The 15,065-nt window shown below is 41.2% G+C and overlaps 1 protein-coding gene across 1 annotated transcript; it reads right to left on the reverse strand.

Annotated features, from left to right (window-relative positions):
* Positions 1 to 6,919: 6,919 nt before the first annotated feature.
* On the reverse strand, positions 6,920 to 14,473 carry patl2 (PAT1 homolog 2). The gene is made up of 19 exons (XM_071546912.1): positions 14,450 to 14,473; positions 13,835 to 13,988; positions 13,481 to 13,752; positions 13,312 to 13,374; positions 13,172 to 13,225; positions 12,919 to 13,083; positions 12,729 to 12,803; positions 12,446 to 12,594; positions 11,230 to 11,304; positions 11,012 to 11,135; positions 10,701 to 10,818; positions 10,500 to 10,606; positions 10,358 to 10,411; positions 10,135 to 10,274; positions 9,741 to 9,897; positions 9,441 to 9,581; positions 9,190 to 9,287; positions 8,965 to 9,105; positions 6,920 to 6,953 (listed from the first exon to the last, which is right to left on the reverse strand). Exons 1-19 carry the CDS (start codon positions 14,471 to 14,473, stop codon positions 6,920 to 6,922), a joined length of 2,145 nt encoding a protein of 714 aa, XP_071403013.1.
* Positions 14,474 to 15,065: the final 592 nt, after the last annotated feature.

Here is a 15,065-nt window from a genome sequence, read left to right on the forward strand (position 1 = left end):
CACCGGGAGACTGAGGAGGGGAACGCAGCCGGTCCAGAGTGGGCGCACACCCTGTGAGTGAGGGTCTGATATACACTCTCGTCTGAGGCGCTCCTCCTCTCGCCACCTCTGGCTGTGGATGTTCCCGTCCTCCAGATGCTCCTCCCTTGTGAAGAGAGACACACACACTCACTGAATAATTGGGCACTTAAAGTACATTAACACTTAAGAGAGAGATAGGGAAGCAAAGAGAGGGAGTTCACCAGATTGGACATTGACTGATGAACTCCAAATGGTGTGTGAAAGGAAGAAAGTTGTCAATAGTTGCTTAGCACTGATTTGTGATGCATTAGCATTGGTTAAACTGTCTTAATTGTATTTAAATATTGGCTATGATCACTATTTTACAGATACTTGACTCTATATATCCTTTAGATAGTTCATACAGCTAATAAAAACATGCAGTGCTAATTTTGAGCAAGGTGTTGTGTCTCCAGGAGGGAAACACTGAGATGTTGGCTCACACCTCATGTCATGTAATGCTGCAAATAAATGTCTTGCACTGCAAACCAGGTGCTCTTTAAATTATTTAAATGGACTTTGTAATTAAGTCAAATATAGTGTGTAGCAGACAACACAAGTCACTCACATTGAAACATAAATACAGTGCAGAAACTCACTGTAAAACATAAACACAGTTGAACAGGTACTGGACTCATTTAAGCTGTCCAACTATGGAAAGACATATATTCAGACACAGACTAAGTTAAGCATAAGCTAAAAACCAACAGAAATAAATCACTCAAACAACTGCACCACACTTTCATAAATGTTCTTGTGGTTTAGAAACACACACAAAAAAACAAAACACACTGTACATGGATTCTCTACAGCTTATTAGTGCAATGTTTGGTACTAAGAATGGGTTTAACAGGTGAATATTAATATTAACCTTCACTTTAAAAAAAAAAAAAAAATCAGAACATCAAACAGGCAAATGCTTCTGTAGATTGAAACCAATACAATTATTGTCTGTATTCCACATTTAGCTCAACCTGTTTCCTGACTATACCCAGCCTTGTTTCTCAGTGGATTCCTTGTCAGAAATTACATCACTTCAAGATGCAAAATAGCCAGTTTAACAAGTCATAGAGGGAAAACGGTGAGCGAGCTTCATCTCCTCCACTCATGTCACTTTTAGCCTGTTAGGTTTCCATGATCTCAGCTTATATGCACACACTGTCAGTGAGTGAGAGTGACCCCTTGTATATTTAAAGAAAAAAAAAGAAAGGGGTAAAAAGAGAAAGATATCTCACCTTCAACACAGATTCCTCACCTAAAGTCCAAATCCTCTTCTTATGGGGTCAAGGGGAGGTTAATGTCTCACCTCCTAACCCCCCCAGACCTCTCACACACTTGGCTTCCCAACAAGCTCACTGACCACCGCACTGTCTAGAACAAGTTTTCACCACTTAGATTAGGTGACAATTTTGACTTTAGATTTCTCTCAGCACCTTTCAGCTTCCTGATCTCCTTTGGGAACACTTGCAAAGTTAACTTGGAAATGTTTGAGTAGTCCTATTTTAAATCATCCTCCATTCAGGGAATTTAAGGAATCTATTTGGGCCAAAAATGCTTTAACAGATTAATTTCATTGCCAGCAGCACCATTAATGAGCTGTCAGTTTAGCTTCGTAAATTAAATAAAAGTATGTTTGTGGAGGATGTAATGCAGACTGTCTCTTACACAAAGTCAACACTAAGTCACATAATTACCAGAATAATATTGGCCGTACTAATTTGTTTTAAAAGTGTTTGTGCTTCATTTGTTTGTTTATACCCAATTTTGTGTGTTTGTAAAGAGAATGAGTGACACTTACACAGCGTTAGCACATAAACAAAAGGTTTTTATTACAATTTGTGCAGCCAAGACTTAGGCAGTTTTTAAATGTGTTCTGGAAAAAGCCTACATGGGTTTTCCTGCCTCCAAGCAAGGTATGTACAGTAGTTCCTATAGCTGACAGCTGTGTTGAGTGGAAAATGTAGGCCTACGCTAAACTGGTTAAGGGGTTGAAAGGTCAATATGCTTAAAAGCTACAAGCCATTTATATGTTTACCTAAATCTTTACAGAACACACACACAAGTGACACCAAATCTAGACCTCCCACACAGTGACACACACCTATACACACACACGTTGTCAGCATGGTTTTCAAGCACAGTGAAGACAAATAATCACAGCCAATTTCTCCCTCTCTCTCTCTCTTCTAGACACACACACCCTCTCTGCACTAAAGTCTGCTGCCTTGTCTACCTGCAGCATCATATCATGAGTAGAAAAGAAAACAACGACTTTCAAACTGACTCAAATGAGATGAAATGTCAAATTACTGGCAACATGAAGAAAAGAAAGAGAAGTTGTTGATGCTGAAGCTGGCTTTAACTGTGACAGATTGATGCCAATAACACTCTGAGGCATGTTGGATACCCAGACAGGCATGTGGAGGTACTGAGGAGGGGGGGTGGGGTTAGAGGTGGCTGGCAGGATGTTAGTGTATTGCTCTGTGTACCGTACTAAAACTTGGGCTGCAGACCACAGTGTAACCACTGTTTGACAAGGATTCTCTGACTCTGGATAGCCGTGTCCGCTAAATGTGTGTTCAAACCCAGATGTGTGCAGCTGCAGTAGCAGGTTGGCCAAGTCTTGGGGTGAGAGCCAGCAGACTGGGCCAACTGTTGGGAGTGTGTGTCCATTAGCTGGCATCGAAAATACTGATTCATATGACAAAGTTACTGCAAACAAGCCTGGAGGGACAGGTGTGAAGCACAATGAGGGGTTTGAGCAGGAGTTTGAAAATCACCTTGCTTAGATTTTACTTTCTAAGAATTTCCACTAAATGGTTAGAGATGAATGGTCCAAAAATATCACATCACTACATGGTTTACCATCCATTGCCCTCCAATGAGATTAAAATGAATTTGGCTCGTACAATGCTTTTGAAAAACACACAAAGTACCATATTTCTATAAAATATTCCTAAATTTCAGTGCCTGTTTGTCTCGATATACTGTAAGTCTTCTTGGGATATACAGTATAGTCAGTGTCCATTTTTGATATATGGTCTCATGAACAGGGGTATTGCAAGTCACAGCCATTAACCAAGAACAAGCCTTTTCAGTGAAGGGTGCATTTTGGTGCCAATGATGGATAAACAGTTCTAAAGGATGCAGACAGGAGTATAGCAGAGGGTTTAATAAACACAGAGGCAAGAGGCAGCCACAACTTATAGCTGTCATCATTAAACACCACACATGAAATGGTGACAACTGTTAAATCAAAGGACTTAACTACTGTCCCATGGAGAATATAAGCTCTTGTTTCTTTGTCTCCTGATCTTGGTATGATCTTCTGTCTTTGTTGATATTCTTCTGATTATATTTTTCCTTGTATTTACTGTCGTACTGTTGCTGTTTGTTGTGGATGGCTATTGCAAATGTTTTGTCAATGTATGCATGCACTGGCTGTGAAAAATAAACAATAAACTAAACTATGGAGCCCTGACAAGAAGTCACACTGGCCCCCCACCCCAAGGCAGGTCATTTAGTACAGTACTTCTCCTCTCTGAAGGGCCCCATGAAAGTGCCCCCCCACCCCCCCCCCCCTAGCAGCGTCCCTGGAGGCCTCAGTAACACTAAGACAGGATGTGTGCTGTGTATAAAAATGCCTTCCATGTTTGGGAATGTCAACCACTTCAGCCTTAACCGTCCATCTGCACCCCTTCAATCCAGCTTGCCTTCAGTTCAAATATTTGATGAGCCAACTATCTGACATGCATTTACATTTCAGCAAAACAGAGACGTACCATCTAAGGTTTTACAACATACAGGGAAAATTAGTCTAAATATATTTTTTGGAGGAGGGATCAGCACTGGTGCCAACTCATATCACTTTGTCTCCGGGACAGACCATGTTCATGGCTTCACCAGTATATCTGCCTTTACTACCAGTAATCCACATTTCTCATATCAATTTCTTTTAAACATTATGTACACACAGTTCGTCCCCCTGGTCCCACATTCCAGCCCACTCCCAGGCAATAAGAAAATATTGGCTCTGTCTGGCAACATTGGGATTTATCTAGCCTGTCTGTTTGGTCACAGACAGACCAAAACACATTAAAAGAGGGAGGAGGAGATTACAGTAGTCGAGAGAAATGGGGGGCACATTCTTCGGCGAGTCTCAGAGACAACAATTTAAAAGTCAAACAACTCTGAACGATTCAGTTCCTCGCCGTTCAAGCATCACTCGACACCAAGGAACCTTAACCATCTAGTCTGTAAAAAAACACTCATTCCACTTTAGTCTTAACGTTCTCCCTCCCTACCGGTCTAAAGTCACATCATGTCCTGCCAATCAGGTTCCCCCTTTAGGAATGTCACACTGTGGCGTTTCTGCACAGTACAGGCTTATCAGTTTGGTTAGAGCAGTGGCCTTCAGCAGAAAAGGCAGGAAATCTGGACCACAGATATGGCGTTGTCTCTTTACTCCATATTGTGAAACTTAAAGGATAAGGCCGGTGTTTTTTAATGCATTGCTTACCGTTAACAAATCATATGAAAATAAAATCAGCAATGATTTTGTTTTGCCAGCAAATCTCGTCCATGTAGCCGGTGCCCAATGAAGCCATGTCCCAGCAGCCATAGAACTCCATTGTATTAAAAAAATGATTAAAAACATGTCAAAGAGCCATGCTGTTGCTCTGGGCAGCATATTTCATCATCACGATGCACCGGGCCAGCCGACTTTTTCCTCAAACAACTTAATAAGCCGGCTGTAAACATGTTTGTGATCTCAGGAAAGTAGTTCCGTAGCACCGAAAATAGTCCCCAGCGTAATGAAGAATTTGTTCCCATTTGAATTTGATTTGGTAATAACTAAAACAGCCTGACTTTTCATGGTAACAGTTAGCGATTTTTAAAATTGAAACTATGTCTTTGTGAGCTGTATTTCAAGGTTTTTAGCTTACAATTGGAGCCAATGACTCTGGGGTTGACGGCTAAAAACGGTACGTGGGAAGTCAGAAAGTAAGGGGAGTAGAGCAAATGCATTGTTGATTTTGTTATTTTCATAGGATTTGTTGTAAGCAATGCATTAAAAACATCGGTCTTATCCTTTAAGTTCTCCTATGTGTAAAAGTTACTGCTCTTTTATTTTATATATATATATAGAACATAAGTGGCTATGGAACAAGTTGAGACTTGCAGGTGAAGAGTATACATTAAAGAAAGCAACACCTACCAGTAACTAGAAATTAGAAATAACGATCAAGGTCTAAGGGAAATGTTGAAAGATGTCTGAAAGCTCAAGGTCCCTTCCACACAAACAAATCCTGTTATATGGGGGTCAGGCGGTCGAGTGTAACTCTGTTTAAGATTCTGTTCCAGATGGTATACGAACAGACAAACAGCCAGGCAAGAACAGAGACGTTTCATGGAGCCAGTGGTTCAGACAACCTCAGGTAATGAACAGCGATGCTCAATATGGATCCTTACAAAGATTAACGTCTTATGATATATTAATGTCCAGGTCAAGGACTCAATTGGACAGCTTCTTTAACCCTTTAAATACATAAAGATGTTGTAAGATTGAGTCAGCAACTGGGAACATTAATTGACCTCCATGGTCTGTGTGGATCGAGTATGTAATTGTGCATTCAAGTTGCTCTCCTCGAGCTTGAGCCAGTGAAGCCCTGCTGCACCAGCCAAACCAGACTAAGAATTTCTCCATAATGAAGAACTTGTTTTCACTCACCATTTAATCTATCAATAAACCAGTACTCATGATTGAAGAAACTTAAGAGTCCAGCTTGTGCTTACGGATACAAAAGATGAAAAATTTAAGTCAAGTGGAATATTATAAAAGGTAAGAAGAGATGTACAAGAAGGTTCACTCCGCAAGGCAAAAGGAGCACAGGAATGAAAGTCCTCTGTATATTGCTTACCACAATCTAGATTAAAAAGTTCATGAGCTGAGCTTTTCTTTTTTAAGAATTTTATTTATATTGCAAGTGCTGTACAAGGGTGCAATTTAAATTATTCCTGTTTCCAAATTAACTCAAATAAAAATCTCTTTACAACTGAAACATCTAAGACAGAAAATACAGCAAATTTAGTATCGCTACACGTGTACACACAATACATGATTTTTTTTTTGCAAACAACCCAAAAATTGCACAGCCTCTTTTGATGTGCCATGCCAAGATGAATTACTGAAATTTGTCATTACTATAATGAACGTATAAGTTCAGCTGTACAATCATAAATTACTATACAATCCTCCATAACCCTGTTGGTCACCAATATCTGATCCAACACTTAATTTACAGAAACAATAAGTGATAACTGACATATTTCTTGTCCTAAATGTAGTTAGCCTCATGATAGCGCATTCACCAGAGGTATAATGTGATATGTGGAAGCGTATAATGGGTAGTTGGATGGAAGCCAGAGAAATAACTGAGCTCCATCTACTGGCCATGCTACCAACTGCAGTGCTTATGGCCAACTTCATGGAATAATGGCAAGACTTGTTTTTGAAGGTTTAAAAAAAAAAAAAACAAGTCAATTTGGTCATTTCGCAATAAACTTGAATTGATGTAGCCTACTGGAGACCAAAGGGAGGAAAGTAAAAAGATCAGATAAAGGAAATAAAAAAGGGAAACAGTTTTGAGACAGTGCACAAATGTGAGGGGACGAGGGAGGGGGGACAAAAGGAATAAGAATCAATGTGTTTCTGAACACACACACAAAGCAGTACATTACATAGCTCGTGTTATAATGAACGCTGAGGGGTTTTTCGGGGCCGTGCTTCTGCTCCTTTCACTCTATCGCTCACCACAACCTGGTCATTAGCTGAACCTCTCTTCAGCTTCTGTCCAACTTATGACGGAAGAGCCAGGAATCCTGTTGCAGACCTAAATAAAGAAAATCTAATTAGTGAATTAAATTAAATCTATTCTTTGTTTACAATATCCTAGGGCTGGGCGATATGGTTGAAATCAATATCAAGATAATCATAAGTATTTTTCTCGATATCAATATATATATACACAGTTAAGCCCAAAATTATTCATACCCATGCCAAATTTTGATTTATAGTGAATTTTTATTTGATCAATAGGTTTCTTCTGGCTGGAAATGACATAAACATGTGACAAAAGACGGTAAGACATTGTGTTGGAGATATAAATGAAAACTTTTAACTATTTCTATGTTTTTTTTCCACATTTTTATGAAAAATGCCATGTCCAAAATTATTCATACCCTTTCTCAGTAATCAATGGCAAAGCCTTTATTTGCCATAACAGCAATCAAACGGTTCTTATAATTGCTAACAAGCTTTCTGCATGTCTCCACTGGGATTTTGGACCACTCCTCTTTTGCGATGATCTCCAGGTCTTTGAGGTTGGAAGGCCTCCTTGCCATCACTCTGGTCTTTAGCTCCCTCCACAGATTCTCGATGGGATTCAGGTCTGGACTCTGGCTGGGCCACTCCAAAGTGTTGATATTGTTGTCTGTTAACCATTTCTTGACCACTTTGGCTGTATGTTTCGGATCATTGTCTAGTTTTTCTACAGACTGCCTGATGTTTTCCTCCAGAATCTTAATGTAGTCCTCTTTTCTCATGATGCCATTTACTTTGACAAGGTTGCCTGGCCCATTGGTTGAAAAACAGCCCCAAAGCATTACACTCCCACCACCATGCTTGACCGTGGGGATGGTGTTCTTGGGGTTGAATGCTTCTCCTTACTTTCGCCAAACAAAAGCCACGTCCCTGTGTCCAAACAACTCAATTTTTGTCTCATCCGACCACAGAATTGATGAGCAAAAGCTTTCTTCTTTGTCCAGGTGAGCTTTTGCAAAGGCTAGGCGAGCTTTTGTGTGCCTGTCTTTGAGAAGTGGAGTCCTCCTTGGTCGGCGTCCATGGAGACCAGCCTTGTGTAGTGTCTGCTGGAGTGTCTGCCTTGAGATGTTGGTACCAGAATTGCTCAGATTCATCAGGATGGCCTTGGTGGTGATCCTTGGATTCTTCTTGGCCTCTCGCACTACCATTCTTGCCAGCACAGGGGTCACTTTCGGCTTCCTACCACTGTCTTGTGAGCAGCCACAATGCGCAACCGGAGGTCCTCACTAAGCTCTTTGGTTTTAGCCATGACTTGCAATTGACTAGTAACTGACTAGAGAACTACTGCTTCAGCTGTTGCTGATGCTCTAGAACATGGTGGAAATTACCGAGACCATTTGGAATGGTATAGAAGTTTGCATTTTCTCAAAAAATTGTGAACATTTCAAGGGGTATGAATAATTTTGGACATGGCATTTTTCATAAAAATGTAAAAAAAAAACAGAAATAGTTAAAATTTATCATTAACATCTCTAACACAATGTACCGTCTTTTGTCACATGTTTATGTCATTTCCAGCCAGATGAAACCTATTGATCAAATAAAAATTCACTATAAATGAAAATTTGGCATGGGTATGAATAATTTTGGGCTTAACTATATATATACATATATATATACACATATAGATATATATATATATATATATATATATATATATATATATATATAACGATATGGTTCATGTATGCAAAATCACGTTAAATAATCAAATTAATGTTGATCTCATTGAACCGAATGGTAATGTTAGGTGTGATGTCAAACAAAACAGAAATATTCAAATAATATTCCTACCATACCTCATTTTATGAGAGTTTAAGTAAAATTTGCTTGTCATCATCAATTTAGACAGCAGAAATGTGTGTTACAATATCAAAATATCTTCATATCATCACGATATGATTCCACTGAAAGACGATAAATGATAATATTGAATTATCGCCCAACACTACAATATCCCAAATACTTTCCATTAAAATCAAACACAGAAACACTGATGAACCAAGATCTAAAGGACTCACTCCATGTTGCTCTTCAGCTGATGGACGGTGCGCTTGTCCAGGTAGCGACAGAAGAGAGTGAGCAGGTTAGAGGGCAGGAGGAGCGGCTCCACCAACGAACACTGGGAGAGCTGTCCTGCCACCTGGAATATTGTGTCCGTCCTGGAGAAGAAAAACACCACTTATTTGACAAGCTGAAGATCCCAAAAGGATGCTAAAACTGAAAATTAGGTTCAAGATTCCCACCAGGTCTCAAAGTCACCGATGCTGGGCTCCAGAGGAACGCCTGAGGACAGCAACCTCTCTCCTTGGGACAGGAGGGCATAGAGCAAGGATAGCCCAAACTGAAAAAGGGAAAGAGTGAGACAGGAGTAGTAAGAAAACACCCAATATAAGCAGCTACACAGAGGCAACACAGCTGTCATCCCTGGTCTACCTGCAGACTGTTCTTCACCCGTTAGCTGGATAAAAGCAAAGCAGCAACAGAAAGCACTGACCTTGTTCTGACATGCTAGTGTGAGACACTCGTATGTCGTTAGAGACTCAGACGCTGTCAGATCTTTGAGGACTCCAATGAGCTGACTGAAGGTCAGGCCTCCAATCACAGTTCGAAGAGACGGGTAGAGCACTGGGAGGGACTGACAAGCGGGTTTGATGAAGATAGCAATGAGATTCACCATAACATAAGTTTTGTAACACTTTAAAGACGCATTAAGTTCCTTTTATTGACACACAAACATGCTGGAGGAATTTCAGTACAGGTGAGAAAAAAAACAAAAACACTACTGTGTCCCTACCTCATCTGTGTCTCTGCTCATCAGCGCAGGCAGGCTAGAGGTCACCACACACAGGATATTCAGTGCAGAGTCATGGTCCAGCAAAGGGAGAAGCCGGGCAAGTAGCTTCTTGCCTTTTGAGACCAGTAGAAAAGGGAGAAACTCCCCCCCTGAATCTCTACAGCAAAACAAAAATTGTTTGAGAAAAATCAGTGCTCAGTTTCCATATCGGTCAAAACCTATGTCCAAAAAAAGGTTATTGTGCAAGTCTATTAAGATAGCTATAATCTGGAATCATGGAAAATGAGTTTCACTTTTCTACTAGCAATCTTTTTCTAATAATACATGTCGCTTCTTGAAAATAGTGGATCTCATGTTGGAAATGTCCATTTCTACGGCGATGTGGAGAACTCACTGGGGGTCGTGGTGTTGCAGCTGGGAGTAGATGTGCTTCACCTTCCTCTGAGTCTTCTCAATGAGCCTTTCCTCTGCCTCACCCACGGCTGTGGCCTTCATCCTGTCCGCCTCCTCTACCTCCAGCAGAACTATGAACAACTGCAGGATAAAACAGGTGTGACCAACAGTCAAGGTTGGAGGAAGGGGCTGAATAAGGCATCTCATTGAATCAAACCATGTACCTTTTCAACTTTGCTCAGGACCGCTAATCGCTGTTGTCTGGTGTCTTTTGGTTCCTGTTATGTAGAAATGCCAGTTTGATTATCAGGGAAGGAAAAGCAATACACTTCTAAATGCCCAAAAGCTCAAAAATAACACCATTACCTCAAGCGGACCCTGAGCTTGAACTGCATGGACCGCACTGATGGCACGGCGAGGGGAGTAACATGTCGACACAGCAACTTGACCCAGAGAGCCTTCAATGTGCACCACTGGAAAAACAAGAACACCCTCCAAACTTTAGAAAAACTAGCATATGGGAAATAGCCAGTTCTATCAGCATGATAAGGTGAATGAGAAAGAAACCTGGTGTGTAAGCGTCTGTTTTTGTGATGTAAGGTGTGGTGAGCTTGGGTGGCTCCCTCTTGCTCCTGATGCCCAGCTCTTCCTCAGCCAGCTTAGCTTCTATCCGCCGATAATACTCCTACCATGAAACAGGAGAAGGGGGCAAACAGAGGAGATAAGTGCAACATCATCCTTTAAAATGCTCACTAACTTTGGTCATGTACTGAGCAAGTTGCTTCAATGACTCAGAAAATACCAAAAAGGAGGAAAGGTCAGTTATTTGGCTGCAAAGTGGGAGACACCAAATCGCGCTTTGATTTCGGTCATCCTACCTGGTAATAGTAGTCCTCAAGGTACGGATTCTCACTTTGCAGTTGAATCATCTGTAGCCTGGTGATCCACTCCTTCTCTTTGGCTGTCATGAGATTACAGTAAGGATCCCAGCCCTCTGGTTTTCTACAAACAGATCATATTTTTAATTCAAAAAGATAATCTTATTTTTATGACTGAATATGAGAGAAATTGAGTGGAAAATGTAAGCAGTACCGACCTTTGTGACGCATGTCGTTTTTGACTCAGTAGTCGTTTATGTTGGGGGTGGAGCTGGGTCACAGGACCGGGGTACCTGTGGGTTAGATGGGGATCAAATGATAGGAAACAGAGGCAGACTTTCAATTCTAAAGCACCATGGATGTATGAGCGCTTCCTCTGCCTGAGTTTTCCATGTTGTCATGCCAGCGTACTCCAGTGGCCGTGATGAATTTGTCAAATGAGCAACTCATACAGTATGTAGCCCTATTGGCAGCTTATTTAGCTTAGGATAGTGAGGATCAATGAAATCCGAGGTGACAAATTTAACTAGAATTAAATTTTTCCTTTACACACCTGTAGTTTGAGAACTGTGGGTTTCACAGCATGCCAATACTGCAATACTGATTTGTCATGATGCTTGAAACACCATGCATTGCAAATGTACGTTTTCTATCACAAATTTGACAGCCAAAAAACGTTGGGTATTCAAACTAGCTCAGATTTACTACTTGGAACTATAACAGTGATCCAGCAATCAGATGCAACTTCCTCCTCGTAAACTTGTACTATTAGTTGTGAAACAGGTGTTGGGATATACTGCTGTGTCTTTTATCCCCCGATGGTAGACTATATTACATATTTACATATTTGTAAACAAATGATTTATTTCTAAGGCTTGTTGGAAATTTATGAAAGTGTGAGAGGTCACTGAAGAGGGCTTTAGATACTCACGAAGAATGAACAATCCCACAGGCTGATACAGCAAATGGGCAAAATCCCAAGTGACTCAGACCGCAAAGTCATGAATATACTAGGGCTGAACAATTAATCGAAATTTTATCAAAATCGCAATATGGCCTACTGCAATTTTCAAATCGCAGGAGGTGCAATATTTGTTAAAGGCGAAATGTGTGTCAAAATACCATTTTAAATTAAATATTGTCGTGCTGCAGAGATGTCCTGGCCTATACATAATATTCTACAGACTTAAAAAAACATCTTTGTTTGGTACAGATCCCCGCAAAAATCAGACCATAATCATTTTAATATGTTTTTCAATGAAAATGAGAATAATGATGTCAAAATTATCATTCCCTCTAATATCGCAAATCATATCGCAATTAGATATTTTTTCAAAATCGTTCAGCCCTAGAATATACTCTTCAAACTTTGATGACAAACGTTTAAGACCACAGATCAATCATTCCTGACAGACACACAGTGCAATCGCAGACCTGAAATGCTGCACTGGATTGGACGAGGGGCTGTAGAAAGGGGAGGGTCTTGGTGAGTTGGCACCGAAGCGAAGCTGCATCATCTTCGGGTTCAGAGACTGAGGAGTGGAGGGGCACGGACGGTTCAAAGGAAACAGAAAGCCTCCTGTCTGATTCAGCACAAAACAGCTCCATGAGTCAGGAAGAACACAGGGGATTCAATCAAATATTACCATTAGAACCCATTTATCATTTGCTTAACTGTAACAGATACAGAACAGGTCTGATTTATCACAGAATAAACCTGATTGTAATGCTGCCGCGGGGTTAAGGGCTGACGTGAGAGGATGGGCGATCCTGGTATCATGGGTGTATGCATCTGCAAGAAAGAGCAACACTGAAACTAATTATATTCAGTGGGAAAGGTGGCAGACCACACCTATATGTACATTAATAACTGGAGATAAAATGGTAAAATAATCAACAGCATGCACCTGCGGGGGTCCTCTGTGGCCGAAGGGCCTCCTGGAGTAGGGCCCTCGGGGGAGGCCTCTCCTGCCCCTGAAGGAAGACACAGGATATGGGAAGTCCAGGAAGTTGGATGTCGTGTGGTGACCTCTGCCCCCGTGACCATCGATCACACACACTATAGCATTGTCCTAAGAAACAGAATAAGACATGACAACTGGTTGTTTAGATCAACACACCGTCATACAGATCACAACAGACTCGTTGAGGGAGTTTAACCTGTAGTATTGATCCAGAGATTCTTCTGGTCTTTCTGTAAGATGGTACCATCCACTATAAAGAGGGAAAGGGGGAGCTGAGTGAGGATATAAACACACTAGTTTACAAATAAAATGTCTGTTAAAATGGAGACTCACAGCGTTGTGATCAAAGATGTCCCGGGACATTGCGTTTCCACAGTCCACTATAGCACTGTCAAGGCTCTTAAAACAGAAAAGAACAAACCGCATCAGCTACCAAGATGAAGACAAGCTTCCACACGACATGAGCTGCAAACACCCACATCTGGAAAACGATTTAAGCGATCACCTTAAGGCTCGCTCGCCCCTCCACTATCCTCATCACAGCTGGGTCTTCGAACATCTGCCCCCTGCCTTGCCCTCCCCTCTGTCCCCTTCCTCTGGCCCGCTGCCCTGGGGGGAACCGGGGCAGATACTGTGGCCTCTGCCTGGGAGGAGAGGGGGGGCAGCGGGAGGACGGCGAGGCAGCTTGCACCAGCTTTGGGATCGGTGCTGGCGGCGGCTCTCCAAACTGAAGGAGAGTGTTGCTGGGCTCCCCTGCCGTCTCATCTGCATCTAGATCTAAGATAAGAGTGAAAGGATGGGTGAAAAAAGGCTTTCAAACAAAATTACTTTTTATCCTAGGAGTTACAACTCTACACACCCATTCCAAACGTTTCGTCATTGTAGAAGTCGATCTCCTCATCCTCCTCAGCCATGGCCTGCAGAAGTCCGCAGTCCATGTCAGCACCATCCTCTCCATCACTCCACTGGTCTCCATTCTCAGGCCACGGGGGCTGAGAGACACTTTCAGCCTCCTCAGTGGATGGAGACAGGAGTGACATCAGCAATTGTGGGGGGCATATTCAGTTAAATACATAACTAAATTAAGGGCATGACTGAAAATAAGCCATGTGGCTCTGAGCAGATTATAGAAACCACAACAGCAGGCACACAGTTTCTATCAAAAAAAAAAAAAAAGTTCCTATTCCTGATATTTAACATTATTTAAAGATATTCACTGCTATTGTTACATTCTAACTTAATTGCATTCGTGTGTATTTTGATTACAAATGTCTTTTAAAAGCTAATTCATATAAAGCCTACCATGCTGGTGTGTTTTCCATATGCAACAGTATGTTAAGCTAATTGTTATGCTAATTACATGGCTCCACGCGCCCGCTGTTCGCGACAAGGAAGTTGCTGCGGCTCGTTCATCCCAAATAGATTCACACACAAAAAAAAGTTTCAAATAAATAAATAAATGATGCTGACTTACTTGTTGTTGTTCTGAATTACTCATAATGTAATTTGGACATTTATTACACTGGAAGCCGGCGGGTTGCGATGACTCTCTCCACTAGGTTACCTTGCTCTTGTCAGACACCGCGCGACGCTCATTAGCTACTTAAATGAACTCACCTGTGTGCTGCAGAGGCGTGGAAACCTCGGGAGAGTTCATCCTGCATAGCGGTCCGCTTATGACAAATCCTCTTTACAGTATGAATGTTTGATTAGGCCTACTGTTTTGGATTTGGTTGTATATCCATGCTATTACCACTGTTTCTGTACAGCCTATTATATTGTTCTCTCCAAACAACTAATTCTACACACTTTCAGCTATAGACTATCTTCAATTTCCATGTTCATACTCACATATTTAAAAAGTTCAGATTCTTGGGGAAAAGTGCGAATGTATTCAACTTTTTAACACTTTAGCGATAGAAATAAATAGCAGACAGCGAATAGTGACATCTAGTGGTCAAATTGTAAACACATTCAAGATTAATATTCTTATATCTTGATGAAATAAGCACACTTACAGCTACTTTCAACACCACACATTTTCTTCAGGAAATTTACTGTGTTCACCCTTGATTCATTCACTCGTGCAA

The sequence above is a fragment of the Centroberyx affinis genome, unplaced genomic scaffold, assembly GCF_046629955.1.
Source record: "Centroberyx affinis isolate AG114_WGS23_722 - 3 ecotype Tasmania unplaced genomic scaffold, CSIRO-AGI_Caff_v1 ptg005539l_1, whole genome shotgun sequence".
Classification (NCBI taxonomy): domain Eukaryota; kingdom Metazoa; phylum Chordata; class Actinopteri; order Beryciformes; family Berycidae; genus Centroberyx; species Centroberyx affinis.

What these genes read in the sequence shown, in the direction of transcription:
- patl2 (XM_071546912.1), bottom strand. Translation starts at nt 14,473, where the DNA reads ATGAGTAATTCAGAACAACAACAA. An exon ending in AATCCAGTGCAGCATTTCAG is followed by an intron (nt 11,305 to 12,445) that starts GTCTGCGATTGC and finishes TCTAACCCACAG; the next exon opens with GTACCCCGGTCCTGTGACCC. An exon ending in CTGCAACACCACGACCCCCA is followed by an intron (nt 9,898 to 10,134) that starts GTGAGTTCTCCA and finishes GTTTTGCTGTAG; the next exon opens with AGATTCAGGGGGGGAGTTTC.